We start from the raw sequence: 17777 nt of genomic DNA on the forward strand, positions 1-17777 counted from the left end.
GAATAGGCAAAACGCCTGTCCTTGCTCCACTGAGCCACCAGTTAGTCCATTCAACCAAGCCAGCATTTGTTTTAATGTATTGGGTGCAGCATTGACCCAGTCTCTGTCATAAGAGAAATTAAAATTAACTCCCATCTTGAAATTTCCCCCTTTGATGCTAAGATCATTGGGGAAATAACTGGTGAAGCTCTTTGGCGAGAGCCTCCTCACAGGAGAGCTGTGCATCAAAAATCCTGGTCCCCAGGTCTGTGGTAGAGTGAGGAAGGAACTTCAGAAAGGCCGCCCGGCGAGACCTGAAAGGCGTTATCGCCAGGGCCTTCTAGGAGAAGGTGGAGTTCTGCAGTATACAGTAGGGTCTACGCTGACCAAAACTGGGGATCTTCAATGGTTCTGCTGATTGCGGATCTCTGAAACTAGAGTATTAAGGAACCATGAAGCACCTCTTCCTCCACCTGTGGCGTACTCCTCTCGAGAGTCTACGGTCACTGAACTACCTGCTACGTTCCAAGTCCCTCGCTGGAAGCTGAGAGGACAAAAGGAAAGAGGAAGACATTTGCACGGAATTTCCGTCCCCCTCCCCCGGGCGGGGGCGGGGGGAGGTGATGCACACAGTCAAGACTGCTGGTTACCAAGAGCTAAACCGGAGCCCAGTGTGTGTTGGACGAAACAAACCAAAGCCCGGCGACCGGCCACTGAAGATGGGGTGGAGGGCCGTTACGGAGCGTCGTAGGCTTTTCTCGGCTTCGCTCGGGTTGCTGGTTCAGTTCCAAGGACCTGACTGGCGTGCTAGAAGCCTGGGGAGACCCAGGTCCTTTCCATCTTTGAAACTGGCGCGCTAACCGTAGACGTGGTGAAGACTCGCTCAGCTTCAGTCTTCCGGAGCCAGGGCCTGGAGGCGGGGCGGAGGAGGGGCGGAGGGGCGGGGCTGATGGCTGGGGGCGGGGCCAGAGCGGGGGCCGGCCCGAGGTGACGTAGGGCGGGCCGAGACGCGCGGAGGCGGCGGCGGTACCTCCTCCTGCTGCTGCTGCTGCTGCTGCTGCTGCTGCTGCGCCCCATCCCCCAGCGGCCGGCCGGTTCCAGCCCGCACCCCGCGTCGGTGCCCGCGCCCCCTCCCCCGGCCCCGCCATGGGCCTCACCGTGTCCGCGCTCTTTTCGCGGATCTTCGGGAAGAAGCAGATGCGGATCCTTATGGGTGAGGCAGACCAAGCTCGCGGCCCGGACGCGAGCGCCGGCCCCTGCGCAGCCCTGTCGCCCCCGCGTCCCTCCAGCCCCCGCTCACCCGTGTCTCCGACCCCGAGTCACCCACGTCCTAACCCCCCGGGGGGCACTACTCTCGGGTGGATCGTGGTCTGCAGCACCGCCCCCGGGGCCTGACACCCGGAGCTGCGGGCCTGGGTGGGGTGAAGCTCCCTGCGCCCCAGCCCGGCTGGTTAGAAGGGAGGATTCCCCGCCCTTGAAGACGACTTTTAAAAGGTGCGCTCGGCGTTTCTCTTGCACCTCTTTCCCCTCAGTCCTCCGCCGCCCCTCGCCCACTGTGGGGGCAGGAGTTGGCGCTCCCCACCCCGACTGCCCTCAAGGCCCCGAAGGTAGATAACACCGCGCACCTGGAGGCGCCCGGGCTCTCCGCCCCCGTCAGCATCGGTTGTCTTGGCCTCTCCCCTTCCCTGGGCTCTAGGGGGCTCCCTCGCTCTCATCTCCATCCCTGTGCCCCTCTCCGTTGCAGTTGGCTTGGATGCGGCTGGAAAGACCACAATCCTATACAAACTGAAGTTGGGGGAGATAGTCACCACCATTCCCACCATAGGTGAGTTCAGAGGCGAGGCCGGGAGGAGCGGGAGCGCGGCGGCGTCCCTTCCGAGGATCTGCTGCGTATTCTGCCCCAGGCCTTTATCTGCGGGGAACTGACCCTGACATCGAATCCTGCTACCTGAGAAGTGAGTCAGGGTATCTCTAACGGGATGGATGAGACCTAGCGCCGCCCGGCCTGTGGACTCTCTCGGGCCTCTTGGGGTTCTTTTCCCTAGGGCCTCAATCGTTGCCTTGTGGTTTTGTGTCCCTCCTGAATCCACTTAGTGTTAATGAGTTCCTTCCTTTCAGGACTTTTGCCTCATATGTTGTACAATTATCTGCAGGCTTCAATGTGGAAACAGTGGAATACAAGAACATCTGTTTCACAGTCTGGGACGTGGGAGGCCAGGACAAGATTCGGCCTCTGTGGCGGCACTACTTCCAGAACACTCAGGTTGGGGCTACCCCACCCCCAGGGGAAGAGGTGTTAGGGTTAGGAAGGCTGAGGTGTTGGCCCTGAGCCAGGAAAAAACCCTTACAGCCTCTCATCCTCATTTGTAGGCGAGCCTCTCCTCATCCTTCAGATTGCCCTTATACTTCTGAGACTTAGCCAGCCACCTTCCGCTTCTCCTTAGAAGCAGAGTTCTGAATCCAAGCTGCCTGATTTAGGTCTCATCACATGTCTTTCCCTGTTGCCTTGCATTTCTTTTTGCTAGACCGCTTGCCTGAGGGCAAAGGCTGCATCCGTTGTAGGATGGCTCCAGTTTGTGCTAGGATATCTGCAGATCGTTATGGAATGAGCAGGCTTACTAGATGAGCAGGCTTTAGACACAAATAAAGACAGCCGAAAAGCAAAAGGTCCAGAGGAGGCTGTGTGTGTCCCAGACTTGGGAGATAGCTCCTCCTCCCTGTCTTCCTTTGCACCCAGGGCCTCATCTTTGTGGTGGACAGTAATGATCGAGAGCGGGTCCAAGAATCTGCTGACGAACTCCAGAAGATGGTGAGCACCCAGAGCGCTGGGGAAGAGAAGTCTTTGTGCCAATGTGAGAGTCAGAAGGTGCCTCAAGGGCCACGAACGTACCTCTCTCTTTGTGGGCACAGTCACTAGAAGTAACTCACCCTGTTTTGAATCGCGGTCAGGTAGAAAGTATAAGACTGACTTTTCCCTTGAATTTTCTCTCCTGTCTTAACAGCTGAGTCTGAGAAGTTAAGTGGGGAGGGGGGAGTTATACCAGGTGGAGGGAAACATCCTCTTACATTCTTGTTTTGCCATTTGGAAATGTCATCTTGACTAGGGCAGGTAGTCTAATTAGAAAAAGACCCTTGCAGGACTTAAGGCCAACATGGCCTTAAGCAGTTGGTAACTCTCTGTCTTGTGTTCAGTAGATGACACAGTATTCTGTTTTTCCCACAAATATGCTAGAAGGTAGAAGGTGGGAGGGGGCTCCCTGCACAGCTGCATTCCACCCACCTCCTTCACCTCCCCCAGCTGCAGGAGGACGAACTGCGGGATGCGGTGCTGCTGGTGTTTGCCAACAAGCAGGACATGCCCAACGCCATGCCTGTGAGCGAGCTGACCGACAAGCTGGGGCTACAGCACTTGCGAAGCCGCACGGTGAGGGCCCGCTTGGCCCCAGGAAACCCCAGGCCTGGCAGGAAACAAAGGCATCTCCTTTTTTTTCCCTGCTGCTGATCTCTTTCTTTCCCCCTCCCCACAGTGGTACGTCCAGGCCACCTGTGCCACCCAGGGCACAGGCTTGTACGACGGGCTGGACTGGCTGTCCCACGAGCTGTCAAAGCGCTAGCCAACCAGGGGCCGGCCCCTGCTGCCCAGAAGCTCCCGCGTGCATCATCCCGGGAGGACCAGACTCCCGGACTCCTCAGGCAGTGCCCTTCCCTCCCAGCTCCTCCTCCCCCGCAGACACAGGCCACTGCTCCTGCCTGCATGTTCTCTCTCTCTTGGGAGCCTGGAGCCTCGCTCTCTGGGCATGGAGGGATCTGATCTCCTGCCCGCTGGGACCTGTGGAAAGGGGTTTCCAGGGCCAAGGCCCCTTCTTCCAGAAGAGGAGCAGGGATCTGGGTTTAGTTTTTTTTCTTCCATTTCGGGTGTACCCTTTGGGCCAGGTGGGGAGGGGAGGTGAGGGCTCCGGGTGGTGCTATGATGTGGCACTGGATATTGAGTAATAAATTTGCTGTGGTTTGTACTCCGTGTTGTTTGTAGACTACAAGTGGGGGGCTGGGTTACTGGCTGCAAAGATAATATGGTCGTCGCGGGGGCAGGGCTCAAAGCTGCTAGGGCTTCCCTGGTGGCTCAGTGCTAAAGAATCCACCTGCCAATGCAGGAGACACAGGTTCAATCCCTGGATCGGGAAGATCTCCTGGAGGGAGGACATGGCAACCCACTCCAGTTTTCTTGCCTGTGAAATCCCATGGACAGAGGAGTCTGGCGGGCTGCAGGCCATGGGGTCTCAAGAGTTGAACACAACTGAGAGACTAAACGACAATAGCAAAGCGGCTAAGGCTGCCAAGCCAACCCCTTACCCCAAGCACACACACTCAACCTTACCCTCATATAGCTCAGCTTCTCCCTCCTTACTCTCAAGACTAGAAGTATTTAGGGCCTCCAGTGGAGGAAATTCCATTCCTTCACCAATTCCAAGGGGCCTTTGCTGTGGGTAACAGGCTCTACCTTCATGGGTTCGTAAACCACCTGGCTCCCATTTCCCATCCACCTCCCAGCTACTTAGAGCAGTGGTTCTTAATGACTATGCACACTGAAACTTGAGGTAGGAAGAATATTAAGAATAAGGGCCCTGAGGCACACTTCTGAAAATGATTCTTCAGGACTGGTCTGAGACCCAAGAATCTGCATCTCTAAAACTAACCAGGTGATTCTGTCACTCAGTGTCTATTGGCCTTATTTTATAAAACCTTGGTAGGACTTCCCTGGTGGCTCAGATGGTAAAGAATCCACCTGCAATGCAGGAGGCCTGGGTTCTATCCCTGGGTCAGGATCGAGTGACTAAATGCAGGCAGGGTCTGGGGAGGGCTTCCCAGGTGGCGCTAGTGGTAAAGAACCCACCTGCCAGTGCAGGAGATGTAAAAGACATGGATTCCATCCCTGGGTTGGGAAGATCCCCTCAAGGAGGGCTTAGCAACCCACTCCAGTATTCTTGCCTGGAGAATCCCCATGGACAGAGGAGCCTGGTGGGCTATAGTCCATAGGGTCGCAAAGAGTCAGTTAGGACTAAAGTGACTTAGCATGCACACAGGGCATGGGGATTATAGTCCCTTACTGTGCACCACTGCGCTCTTTCTACCTGGGGAGACTCCACCTACAGGGAACAGGAAGATACGGGTATAGGATCAAGTGTGTAGAGTATTCTCCAAGTGTGGTTCACTCTGCCTTTTTCCCTTTGCATTCCAGCAAAGCTCGACAAACCCACCATCACCACCACTTTCTTTTGACCTTTCTCCCTTATTTCATGTTGCTGGTTTCTCCAGGGGCTAGACTGGTTTTCTCCATGAGCTTTGGAGGCAGTGGGTTCTGGAGGCTCTTGGCCAGTGGAGACTGGTGAGGGAGGGACTGGTATCTTTAGGGGCGACCTGGCTGGCTGCCAGCAGCAACACCCTTGGGGACTGAGGAGGGTGCCCTGGGCCATTCTCCGTACCCTGCCCCCAAGCCAGCCCTTTCTGATAAGCATGAGTAATCTGACCCTTGATGAGTATCTAGGGTTTCCTTACACTCACTGAAAAGTATCTCCTGAGACCATTCGGCCTCATCCACCCAAGAGCCGTAAAAGTTAATAGATCTTTCTTGGATATCTTGAATTCTAAAAACACTTGCGCCCCAAGGGAGCCAGGAATCCACTTCCTAGAAAGGAAAGAGGTTGATTTCTACCCTGTGATTAAAATGAGGCACACAAGTGAAGAGGGGAGAGACTTGCCTGAAATCACACGTGGTCGCTGGCCCAGGCTGAGTTCTGATTCTCAGACTGAGCTACCTTGATGCCTGGAGGGATGTGGGGAGGCGAGTGCCAGAGGCTCTGGACCCACTTCCTCTGGATTGATGCTGCTGGGCAGTGCCCTTTCCCCTCTATGGTGGGACAAGGCACAGCCCCCACAGTCACAATGCTCCCGGGTCACAGAGGCGCTGGGCCCTGGTCCAGTCTCTGCCTGGAAGTTTACTCTGGAAACATCTTCCGGTGGGTACTAAGGGCCTGATTGCAGGCCCTATGGCCTGTGGAACCTCACCACTGGGGGGAAGGCTGGGCCGGACTGAGTCATCACCTGTGGGGCTGGCCCCATGGAGGAGGTGGAGTGGACGCCAAGACAACCCAGGGCCGAAGACCTAAGGGTTGGGCTCATCAGCTGGGCAGGATCCTACCTCACTTATGAACCATATAAGAATACGGTGACAGCTACGGCAAAAGGCTTGGGCCGGAGACAGGTAACAGAGCAAACCTGCACTGGAACCCTTTTTCCTGGTAGCCACGCTGTATGAGTGTGTGTGTGTGTGTGTGTGTGTGTGTGTCTCTGTGTGTCTGTCTGTGTGTGCGCGTGTGGATATGTTTTCAACCTACTCACTTTTCTAGGCTCTGCCATTGAGAAGGCAAGCCAGGCTTTTGCTCACAGGCCTCCATTGCGTCATCTCCCTGTCTCTAAACCTGTCCCACATGGTGAAGCCTCAGCCCTGGCTTTGCTAACCTTGTCTTGCTCTGGCTGCTCCCCATCCTCTATCCCAGCACAGAAGGGTTGTGTTATCACCAAAAGGAGAGGAGGAGAGCCCAAGCTAGAAAGCAGGATTGCAGGCGTCCGGGGAGGTTGGACCAGTGGAGTTACTGCAAGTTCTACATCTTGGCTGTAATTTGAGAATGGGGTACTCTAGAAGCCATTGGAGAGTTGGTCTTTATTTTACAGAGTGCTGTAGGCACCTCTGGGATGGTGCTAGAGAGAGAGGCAGTAACAAGTTCCTCTTGCTTGTAACAAAGCTGATCACAGCTGAAACAGACAATTGCATCTCGACTGTCTGTGCTCCCATCCTTATCCCCGGACCCCATGGCCTGCCTGTCAGAAGTCTTGCTTTTCTCCTGCCGTGTTGGAAAAGTGGTTCTGGTGGGTGGATGTGTTGGCTGATTGTGCTGTCCAGAGGAAATAGTGAGAAAAGAGAGAAGAAAGACTTAACCCAAAGCTTTTATTGGAAAATCAGGTATTTAAGGAAGTGATCAAGGAAGAGAGAAGGAGTTTTACCTTCCATTACCTGGAGGAGGTGGTTACCTACAGTGTCTCTTGGGATCTTGAGAAGCCCTTTGGCTCCAGTGGTGGAAGTACCCTGAGATCCTTTGATTACCGCTGAACATGAGAGTAGAAGAGAGGACAGTTAGGAGGCCTATGTAGAGGGAATGTAGTTGATCTCAGTGAAGGTCCTGGAGCGATGCCAGGGGTGATGGATAGAGGGCTCCTCAGTCTAGCCTTTTTGCAGGACTAATTTCCCTCTTCTCCCTCCCAATGCCTCCAGACCTGGGAGATTCTAGTGAGCAATGAGCATGAAACACAGGCTGTGGTACGACTAAGAAGCTTGCAGGGTCTCTACCTTCTGTGCGAGGCAGATGGTTCTCTGTGCTACGGGCGGCCAAGGACAAGCCATCATGGGTGCTTCCTCATCCGTTTCCACCGCAATGGCCAATGGACCCTCCAGTGCATCATCAGTGGTCGCTACCTGGAATCTGATGGCGAGGATGTTTTCTGTACCTCCCGGGTCCTCTCAGCTTACCACATGTGGACCCCCCGGCCAGCCCTGCATGTCCACGTGATCCTCTTCAGCCCCCTCAACCACTGCTATGCCCGGGCTGACCCTACCATGGGCCGAGTCTGGGTAGATGCACCGATTCCCTGTCTGGAGGAATGCGGCTTCCTGTTGCACTTCCAAGATGGATGCTACCATCTGGAGACCTCTGCACACACCTTCTTGTCCCACTTAGACCGGCTGGTCTCCCAACCCTCAACGCAGACAGCTTTTCACATGCAAGTGCGTCCTGGAGGGCTTGTGGCGCTGAGCGATGGGGAGGGAGGCATGCTGTATCCACAGGGCACACGCCTGCTCCTGAGCCTGGGCTCCAATCCCCACGGAGGCGAGGAGTGGTTCATCCTACAGCGCTGCCCAACATGGGTTAGCCTCACGTCCAAGGCTCGGAAGTTCCTCTCCGTCATCTACGGCAAGTGCTGGATCTAACAGCCACAGGGGGAGGGAGGGCTGGTTGCTTAAAAGAGGAAAATTTGTTTGGGATCAGAGAGGATTTTTGAACCTGGTGATTAAGGAAGATCCTGAGGTCCCCAGAGGATCTCTGATGCCATGGAGATGGGCTATAAAGTAGGGTCACAGACTTGCAAGAAAAGTGGCCCGAGTCTTCTCCAGGCTACTATGGGCCAAGATGAGAAAGGCTGAGGAGGGAAAGCAGAGGGAATGCCAGTTATCCAGTGTGGAGGAGGGGCTGAGACTGAGGGGCCAGACTCAGGCTTTTTTTGGCATCTTCTTCCTCTGTAGACGTGGAGGTGTGTGCTGCCTCTGAGCACATAAGCCCAATGTCGTTGTTCCAGTTTGAATGTGACAACGAGACCCCCACCTTGCAGCTTCGTTCAGCCAATGGCTGCTACCTAGCCCAGGTGAGACCTTGACTTTCTGGACAAGAGAACCCTTAAGCCCTGAAATCTCCCTCTCTGGACTCGCTTTTTCCTTCTTCAGGACAAATGATCTGATGATGAGATGAAGTATGGAGGTCCTTGTCAATAAACTCTTATTTTCATCCAGTGGGCACACTTTCATCCAAACAGCCCTCTTTTAAAAAAAGAAAATTTAAAACCACTTTATTGAGGCATGACTTACACACAATAAAATGCTCACATTTTAAGTGTACGATTCAATAAGTTTTGACAAATATATACAATCATGCTGCAACCATGTCACAAGTTAGAAAATATTTCTGTCATCACAGAAATTCCCCTGTGGCCCTTCCCACTACCACCAATATGCATTCTGTCACTATAGATTAGATGTGCTTGCTCTTGAGTTTCATATAAATGGAATCATATAGTATCATAGCATATATGCTTCTTTCACTCAGGATAATGTTTTTGAAATTTGTCCATGATGTCACATGTATCAGTAGTTTGTTCCTTTTTATTGATGGATTGTATTCCATAACACTAATCACAAACACAAACGTAATTCACTTATACCTTCACTTATTGATGAATACTTGACTTATTTCTAGTTTGGGCCATTGTAAACAAAGTTACTATGGACACTCATGTACAAGCCTTTTTGTGGGCCTGTGCTTTTCAGTTGTCTTAGGCAAATAGGTAGGAGTGGAATTATTGGGTCATGTGATAAATGTGTATTTAACTTCTTAAGAAAATTTCAAGCAGTTTTCTAAAGTCATTGTACTGCTTTACGTTCTCACCAGTAATGTGTGAGAGTTCTAATTGCTCCATCTCACTAAAACTAGGTCTTACCTGTCTTTTTAACTTCAGCCACTCTAAAATTAAATGTGTAATGCCTATTTTATTGTGGCTTTAATTTGGATTTCCCTTATAATTAATAAATTTGAGTATCTTTTCATGTGCCTATTGGTCCTTTGTCGATCTTCTCTGATGGGTGTCTGATCTTTTGCCTGTTTGTTATTGTGTTGCTTGTCTTTTTATTGAGTTGTCAGAGTTTTGGTGTGTTCTAAAATAAAGTCCTTTGTCAGATTTATGCATTGCAAACGTTTTCTCACAGTCTATGACTGACCTTTTCATTTGATTAATAGTGTGTTTCGAGCACCAATTTCTAATTTTGATGAAGTCCAATTTCTCCATTTTATAAGTGGTTAGTGCCTTTTTTTTTTTTTTTTTGGCCCCAGGAAATCACTGCTTACCTCAAAGTCACAAAGAATTTCTCCTGTGTTTTCTTCTAGATGTGTTATAGGTTGACTTTCACTTTTATGTCTATGATCCACTTTGAAATGATTTTGGAGTCTAGGCCAAAGTTCATTTCTCTCCATATGGACACAGCACAGACTGGAGAAGTGGGAGAGCTGAGCTCACAACATGTTTTCCAAAAAAGCATCTGAAGGCATAAGCATACCCTGAGAGAATTAAAAAAAAAAAAAAAGAGAGAGAGAGCTAGAGGGTGGAATATGGGAAGGAGAGTCTAAGAATAAAACTTACAAGAAAAAAGTTGAGAGTCTGAGTCCTTGCTTCCCTTCTCTGTTCCCAATATTCTCCTCAGAGACGCCATAGGGCAGTGATGGCTGATGGGCACCCAGTGGAGTGTGAAACCTTCTTTCGTATGCACTGGAATTGTGGCAGGATCCTCCTGCAGTCTCCCAATGGACGCTTCCTGGGCATCGCAGCCAATGGCCTGCTGATGGCCAGTGCCACCGTTCCAGGTAGGCAAAGCAGCCCCTGCCAGGTTAGTCCAAGTCAGAGTCGCTTTCAGAGGGAGCTTGGCAGAAGCTATGGTAGAAAGTTATGGTTATGGTAGAAAGACCACCACGGTTGGGGGCAGAAGATTCAGGTCTGTATCACCTGCTGTATCACCAACTCAACGGACATGAATTTGACAAACTCTGGGAGATAGTGAAGGACAGGGGAACCTGGTGTGCTGCAGTCCATGGGGTCGCAGAGTCAGATCCACTTAGCAACTGAACAACAGCCTGCTGAGTCACTGACTTTTCATCATCACTTGGGTAACCCCCTTATCTGAGGTTCAGTTTCATTGTCTCTATCATCAGTGGAGGTGATAGCCAACCTGTCTGCCCCAGAGGTTTCCATGAAGATTCAATAATTCACTCATCTCAAAGGAAAGAAGAATATTAAAATGTCTTGGCCTCCATGCTGTAATGAGTGCTTTCATAAACATTTCACCAGCACCTAGCGTGAGCCCTGGCACATGATAACTGTTCACTAAATATTAGGATATTGATGATACCCTTTTGCCATCAGGGCCCGTCTCCCTGCTTCCATCTGGGAAAGCATCTAGAGACAGCCCATCCAAATAACTTCTTCCTGCTTCTTTCAGGCCCAAATGAGGAATTTGGGATTCGATTAGCCAACCGCCCCTTCCTCGCCTTGCGGGGTCGGTATGGGTATGTGGGTACCTCATCAGAACACGACCTCCTGCAGTGCAATATGGATCAGCCAGATTGCATTCACCTGCTGCCCTGCCGCCAGGGCATCTACCACTTCCAAGGTGAGTAGCTCTACTTCCTCACCCCTGGCTTCATGATCTAGCCCAGCCTTAGCCTCAACTAAGACTTCAGGGACTGCCACTCAGGGCCCACTTTTCATAGGAGAAAAAACAGAGTTTTTGTTTGCTCTTACACTGCAAGTCTCCTGGAGTGGGTGGACAGAACAGAAACCTGCCCTCCTATGTTCCCAGAGAGGGACCTGCCAAGACAGGCAGGGTAGGGCAGTCCGGGAGGGGTGGTGGGCCTCCTGGGAGCCCCCTCAGAGGCTGTACTGAGAGAGACCCCCCAACTCCAGAATGGCCCACCAATCTGAGCTCTTCCCTCCCCAGCACAGGGTGGATCCTTCTGGTCAATAACATCCTTTGGCACCTTTCGGCCTTGGGGAAAGTTCGCCCTCAACTTCTGTATCGAGCTTCAGGGCAGCAACTTGCTCACGGTGCTGGCACCCAATGGCTTCTACATGCGATCCGACAGAAGTGGTACCCTGTTGGCAGACAGCGAAGACATTACCAAAGAGTGTATTTGGGAATTTTAGGTAAGGACCCAGGGGTCTGGGAGCAGAAGCTGATGAGGAGCAGCAGAAGAAGGGAGGAGGGTGTGGAGGCATGTGAGAGCAAGACCGATATGCACCCCAGGCTGGCATCTGTCCCATGGCTGGATCCACTCCCAACCTTTATTCCAAATCCGTGCCTTTTCTCATGGGGCTTCTAGACCTAGACTTGCTGGAGAGAGGAGGAGTCAGATCTAGGCTTCTCACTATCACATCACACTGACTCTTGTGCTTGCAAGTCAGACTGCAGGGGACAAGATAAGGGGGTACTTGTATATCTGTCTCTCTTCATTAACAGGTAGAGTTTTTCCCCCTTTGTAGGGAAGACTGGTAACTTTGAAGGGTATCCTTTCCATCCTAGGTACGTTCTACCCCTACACCTCAGATCCTTGGGGGTACTAATGGCACCCAGATTTATCTGCAGCCTGATCCTTCTCCTGAAGTCTAACCTCATCTCTTTCCAACTTTCTGACTGACAGTTGACTTGACTTCATCCTGCCATCTCCTCCAAATGAGCCTCCTCACCCTCCCCTTCAAAGGTGATCCTTCCTGCCTTCCCCATGGCCATGGAGGGCACCACCATCCTCTCAAACACTCAGGCTCAAGACTCAGCGCCATCTCTGCTTCCTCCCTTGTGTTCCCTTCACCAAACCCTGAAAACTCCAGTATTTCCTTGGCAGAGCCTCTTGAGTGCTTCAGTTCAGTCGCTCAGTCGTGTCCGAATCTTTGCAACCCCATGGACCACAGCACGCCAGGCTTCCCTGTCCACCACCAACTCCCGGAGTTTACCGAAACTCATGTCCATCGAGTCAGTGATGCCATCCAGCCATCTCATCCTCTGTCATTCCCTTCTCCTCCTGCCCCCAATCCCTCCCAGCATCAGGGTCTCTTCCAATGAGTCAGCTCTTCGCATGAGGCTGCCAAAGTATTGGAGTTTCAGCTTCAGCATGAATCCTTCCAATGAACACCCAGGACTGATCTCCTTTAGGATGGACTGGTTGGATCTCCTTGCAGTCCAAGGGCCTCTCAAGAGTCTTCTCCAACATCATAGTTCAAAAGCATCAATTCTTTGGTGCTCAGCTTTCTTCACAGTCCAACTCTCACATCTGTACATGACCACAGGAAAAGCCATAGCCTTGACTAGACGGACCTTTGTTGGCAAAGTAATGTCTCTGCTTTTTAATATGCTATCTAGGTTGGTCCTAGCTTGCTCCTTAGTAATTACCATAATTACTGGCACAATTGTGTGGCAGGCTTTCCACCAAGAGCCTACAGTGCAACAAGGGCTCCCCAGCCACCAGGCCCATCCCTACCTGATCTCCTCTCCACTGTAAGTCTACTTTTCTAAGCTGATGCCTCCATTCCATCTTTCCCTGTTCATAACTCTTCAGGGTACCTCATTCCTCTTAGCCCTGCCCCTTCACAATCATCCTCTCTTTCCTGGCTTAGGAAGTCAGGAGGATGTTGTAGAAAGAGATTCAGTTTTGATATTATATAGACCTGGAATCAAAACTAGCAAGGCATGGTCCTTACTAGCTTTGTAACCCCAAGGAAATTGCTCCAACATTTCTAGGCCTTGGTTTCCTTATCTGTAAAATGGAAATAATGTCTGTTTCATAGGGTGATATGAGGGGTCAGTGACTGTATGCCTCTAGATAGAGATCCCCATATTCATTCACTCTTTTCCTTCATCTTCTGTTGATTTTCTACATAAACCCTTTAATTGTGGCAAACGGGAAAACAAAAGGAAATCCCACTAAGTCGTTGCCTTATCTATTCCATGAAGGATTTGGATTGCACTAGATTTCTCTTTCCAGGCCTGACATTCTAGTAGACATTTCATCAAAGTGGTTAAGAGATCATTTCTGGACTCAGAGCTGGGTTCTAATTTGATGCTTATTAGCAAAACTGGTTGTTTGACCTTGGGCCAATGAACCTCTCAAAGTCTGTTTCTTGTAGGTGAAATGGAATATAGTGTGACTCTCGTGGGATTATTATGTTACATGAGCTGATGACAGTGAAATGCTTAGTAAACAGCTTGGCACCTTGCACACCCTCATGCCATCAGATGTCTTCCTCAAGTCAGTTTGAATTCTTAGGAAGTCTAACCTGTTGGTTGTAGTCTCCCTGTGAATTCTGATGGTATTTTGCACCATTCATTGGATTTTTCTAAATCACTTCTACTGCTCTTTCCTATAAACTAACCTCTTCTCTGTCCCCGTGGCACTTCCTCAAGAAAGGAACAAATGACTTTATCTTCTCTCTTCCCACTGGGTCTCACCAGGTTTTTTCCTAAATGCTAGAAATTAGCAAGTGACCAACTGAAGGTTTCTATTTCCTCTTTCCTCCCCAGGTCAACAGGATGCCACCTGTGGAAATCTAAATCTTCCAGGAGAAACTACTACACTAAACCAAACAAGAACCCCAGAGTCAAGATCCATGAGAAGAATATCTGTAACACAACTTTTCCTACCCAGTTTAGCAAAACACCTGTTTCAAGCAACAATACATCACAAACGGCCACCCCCAAGACCCTGGTGTGCATCTGACTTGAGAGTAGAGGTGTGAATGTGGGTGGCAACTGAGACTCCATGTCACTTCAAGTGGTGTCCAGAAGAGGGGAAACCAAATGGTAACCTATTCTTCCACTGATTCTCCCCGTCCCCTCCAGAATCACTAGACTTTTCCCAGAGGTCCCATGAGGAATAAGCCTCACCCTGAAGGATTCACAATCCAGATATGACTAGATGTCCTTTTGGCTTACGACAACGGAAGGATTATTAATCCTATAGGCACAAGGTAGTTGTAATGACAGCCTATGCATATATAGCCCACTGTCCCTCCATAGCTTACCGACCATCCCACCTTATCATTTCCTTTTGATCCAGTCAGTAGGACGCAACAGGTATTTTCTCCATCACTGCCCACCATTTACAGGGAGCTGAAGTGATTTGCCCATGACTGGGAGAAGGCGATGGCACCCCACTCCAGTACTCTTGCCTGGAAAATCCCATGGACGGAGGAGCATGGTAGGCTGCAGTCCATGGGGCCTCGAACAGTCGGACACGACTGAGCATTTCACTTTCGCTGTTCACTTTCATGCATTGGAAAAGGAAATGGCAATCCACTCCAGTGTTCTTGCCTGGATAATCCCAGGGGCAGGGGAGCCTGGTGGGCTGCCATCTATGGGGTCGCACAGAGTTGGATATGAAGGAAGCGACTTAGCAGCAGTAGCACCAGCAGAGACCTCTGATGCAATTCTTCAATTAGAGTAGACCCTGATGCCCATGACTCTTTCCATCAAAACAGAGCTTCCAAAATGGGTGTCTTTCTTGCACTGTCTTCATAACATTGGCCCTTAATGGCATACCATCTGCCCCATTAATGCCTTTCTTGACATAGGCTCTTAAGTACCTTTATTTAGAAACGGATATTTTAATCACTATCATAAAATGGAAGACCAGAATCACTTGCCATGAGCAGAAATGAAGTGAGAGTTGCTCAGTTATGTCCAACTCTTTGTGACCCCATGACTTTACAGTCCGTGGAATTCTCCAGGCCAGAATACTGGAGTGGGTAGCCTTTCCCTTCTCCAGGGGATCTTCCCAACCCAGGGATTGAACCCAGGTCTCCCACATTGCAGGCAGATTCTTTACCAGCTGAGCCACAAGGAAAGTCCAAGAATACTGGAGTGGGTAGACTATCCCTTCTCCAGTGGATCTTCCCAACCCAGGAATCAAACCAGGGTCTCCTGCATTGCAGGTGGATTCTTTACCAACTAAGCTATCAGGGAAGCCATGAGTAGAAAGTGACCATAAAAATAAATATACTGAAGACAAAAAAAAAAAAAAAGAATATAATGAAACCAAAGTGATGCCATAAATTTTAGTCATATTTCCCTTCCTTGACCAAGGTTCAGAGCCTGAAGCTCCCTTTCCATCTGTTAAAAACAAACAAACAAACAAACAAACAAACAAAACAGATTAACAAGTGTTACAGAGTGGCTACAGAATAGAACCAAAATGAAAATTTTCTCTTTGATGCAATCAGAATTGAAAGGGAGTGGAAAAGGGAATAATTTTTGCTCATTGCTGACTCAATATTATATAAAGCAGCATCCAGACAGCTTCTCAAACACTCTCAAAGCCTGAGCCCTACTGCATCATCCCACAACTAGGCCCTGGCTTTTAAGTTTATTGAGAAGAGAAGCTGAAACCAGAAGCTGAGAGAGTTTCTGCTTGGGTAGAGGAAAGTGATGTCAAGTTTCCGTAAGTATGTTTTTCCTCAAGAAATATGAAAGAATTTTGTAAACATTTTAATGCAATAAGAGAAGGTTGCAAACGCTAAGGACCAGGGCATCTCCTTTCCTAGACAATGTTAAGAATAGGCCAGAGATGTGATGTGGAATCAGAGAAGGCAATGGCACCCCACTCTAGTCTTGCCTGGAAAATCCCATGGACGGAGGAGCCTGGTAGGCTGTAGTCCATGGGGTCGCTAAGGGTCGGACACGACTGAACGACTTCACATTCACTTTTCACTTTCATGCACTGGAGAAGGAAATGGCAACCCACTCCAGTGTTCTTGCCTGGATAATCCCAGGGACAGGGGAGCCTGGTGGACTGCCGTCTATGGGGTCACACAGAGTCAGACACGACTGAAGCGACTTAGCAGCAGCAGTGGTGTGGAATAGTCTTCAGAGATAAGACCTTGGGAGTCATTTAATGCAGAATCTCTTCTTCAGCCTTCCCTGAATAGATATAGTCAGACATACAGGAATGTATGTGCCCAGGGACACACGCACGTGCATGCGCACATGTGTGTGCGTGCTCGCGCGCGCACTCGCACACACACACACACACACACACACAGATGTGTGTGCACGCTTTTATGCTCCCCACAAGTTGCCATCCTCAGCTTGAATGTGCTCAGCCATGGGGCTTCAGCTTCCAGCTGCTTCCATTGCTAAGGTCAGTTTGGTCACTGAAGTGAATGGCACAGTCTCAGTCCCCCAACAAAACCTTGGCCATTTCCCTGGGCCATCTGTCCAGTGGGGCCCCAGGTTGAGAGCAGAGAAGCAGGGCAGAGGCAGGTCATGCTCTGTTATCCTTGGAATTTCATGGTAGAGCTGTGCTGTCACATGGAGCTCTCTGTGCTGATGGAAATGTTCTATAATGCTTATTGTCCAACACAGTAGCCACAGGCACATGTGACTACTTCCTAGGTGATTTAGTGGGTAAAGAATCTGCCTGCTAATGCAGGAGATGCAGAAGACTCAGGTTCAATCCCTGGGTCCAGAAGATCCCCTGGAGTAGGGCATGGCAACCCGCTCCAGTGTTCTTGCCTGGAGAATCCCATGGACAGAGGAGACTGGTGGGCTACAGTCCATAGGGTCGCAAAGAGTCGGATACAACAGAAGTGACTAAGCACACACACAGTGTGAGTGAGGAGCTGAATTCTTCATTTTGTTTCATTTTAATCACTTTACTAGCCACATGTGGTTGGTGGCTACTTTTACTGGCAGCACAGCTCTAGAGTATTTGATGATAAAGAGACTTATTGAAGGATAACTTCTGGACCAGTACCTTTGCAGATGGGAGTAAATAAACTCTGTCCTGACCCTCACTTTGCACCATCATCATTCCATCCCCATCTCTTCAAAAAGGAAAGAATTTGGAGAGATGAGCCCACCCCTCACTCCAAATATCCCCTCCATCACGTTCCTCCGTGTCCCTCTCTTTTCTTACATCCCTAGGTTTCCCAGGAGGAGCCTGGAGATTTCTCTCTCTAGGAAGACAAAATTGAGATGATTTGGAACTTTCAGAAAAGAAGAAGCAAGCAAACATGCCCAAGGAGCACATATAAAGGGAGAAGCAGAATATAAAAAGGGGCATTTCCTCTCTGTTTGCCACTGTGCAGAAAATACATATGCAATTAAGGAGTTCATATGTCTCTTAGATTAAGGAATTATTAGACATTTTCTTAGATGTGGTCACTGTGTTGTAGTTATGTAAGAAAACTTCCCTTATTTTTTGGAGATGCATGCTGGAGGACTCAGGGGTGACAGGCCATGAGGTGCTATCAGTATCTGTACGTGTGCATACGTGTGGGTATATGAGCACAAAAACACCAAGGCAGATACATATACATACATGTGCAGATACATGCATGCATACATACAGAGATTCGATAGATTGGATGGATAGACAGTA

At 49.9% G+C, this 17777-nt stretch overlaps 2 protein-coding genes across 4 annotated transcripts; both read left to right on the forward strand.

Annotated features, from left to right (window-relative positions):
- The first annotated feature begins 969 nt into the window (after positions 1-969).
- Positions 970-3992, forward strand: ARF5 (ADP ribosylation factor 5). Of its 2 annotated transcripts, none has more exons than XM_061414615.1 (6): positions 970-1192; positions 1724-1804; positions 2133-2242; positions 2717-2788; positions 3278-3403; positions 3507-3992. In XM_061414615.1, exons 1-6 carry the CDS (start codon positions 1126-1128, stop codon positions 3591-3593), a joined length of 543 nt encoding a protein of 180 aa, XP_061270599.1. In that variant the 5' UTR covers positions 970-1125; the 3' UTR covers positions 3594-3992. The 2 variants fall into 2 exon arrangements, with proteins under 2 accessions (XP_061270599.1, XP_061270598.1); XM_061414614.1 differs by having other exon boundaries at positions 982-1192; positions 2717-2831.
- Positions 3993-5941: 1949 nt separating this feature from the next.
- On the forward strand, positions 5942-17470 carry FSCN3 (fascin actin-bundling protein 3). Of its 2 annotated transcripts, XR_009736021.1 has the most exons (8): positions 5942-6238; positions 7307-8003; positions 8333-8451; positions 10058-10217; positions 10850-11020; positions 11353-11553; positions 13922-14200; positions 17321-17470. XR_009736021.1 is itself a non-coding variant. In XM_061414613.1 (7 exons), the coding sequence occupies exons 1-6, from the start codon at positions 6095-6097 to the stop codon at positions 11551-11553; spliced, it is 1497 nt and encodes a 498-aa protein (XP_061270597.1). In that variant the 5' UTR covers positions 5945-6094; the 3' UTR covers positions 13922-14098. The 2 variants fall into 2 exon arrangements, 1 of the variants encoding a protein (XP_061270597.1); XM_061414613.1 differs by lacking the exon at positions 17321-17470 and having other exon boundaries at positions 5945-6238; positions 11348-11553; positions 13922-14098.
- The last annotated feature ends 307 nt before the right edge of the window (positions 17471-17777 follow it).

Source organism: Bos javanicus, chromosome 4 (assembly GCF_032452875.1).
Source record: "Bos javanicus breed banteng chromosome 4, ARS-OSU_banteng_1.0, whole genome shotgun sequence".
Classification (NCBI taxonomy): Eukaryota; Metazoa; Chordata; class Mammalia; order Artiodactyla; family Bovidae; genus Bos; species Bos javanicus.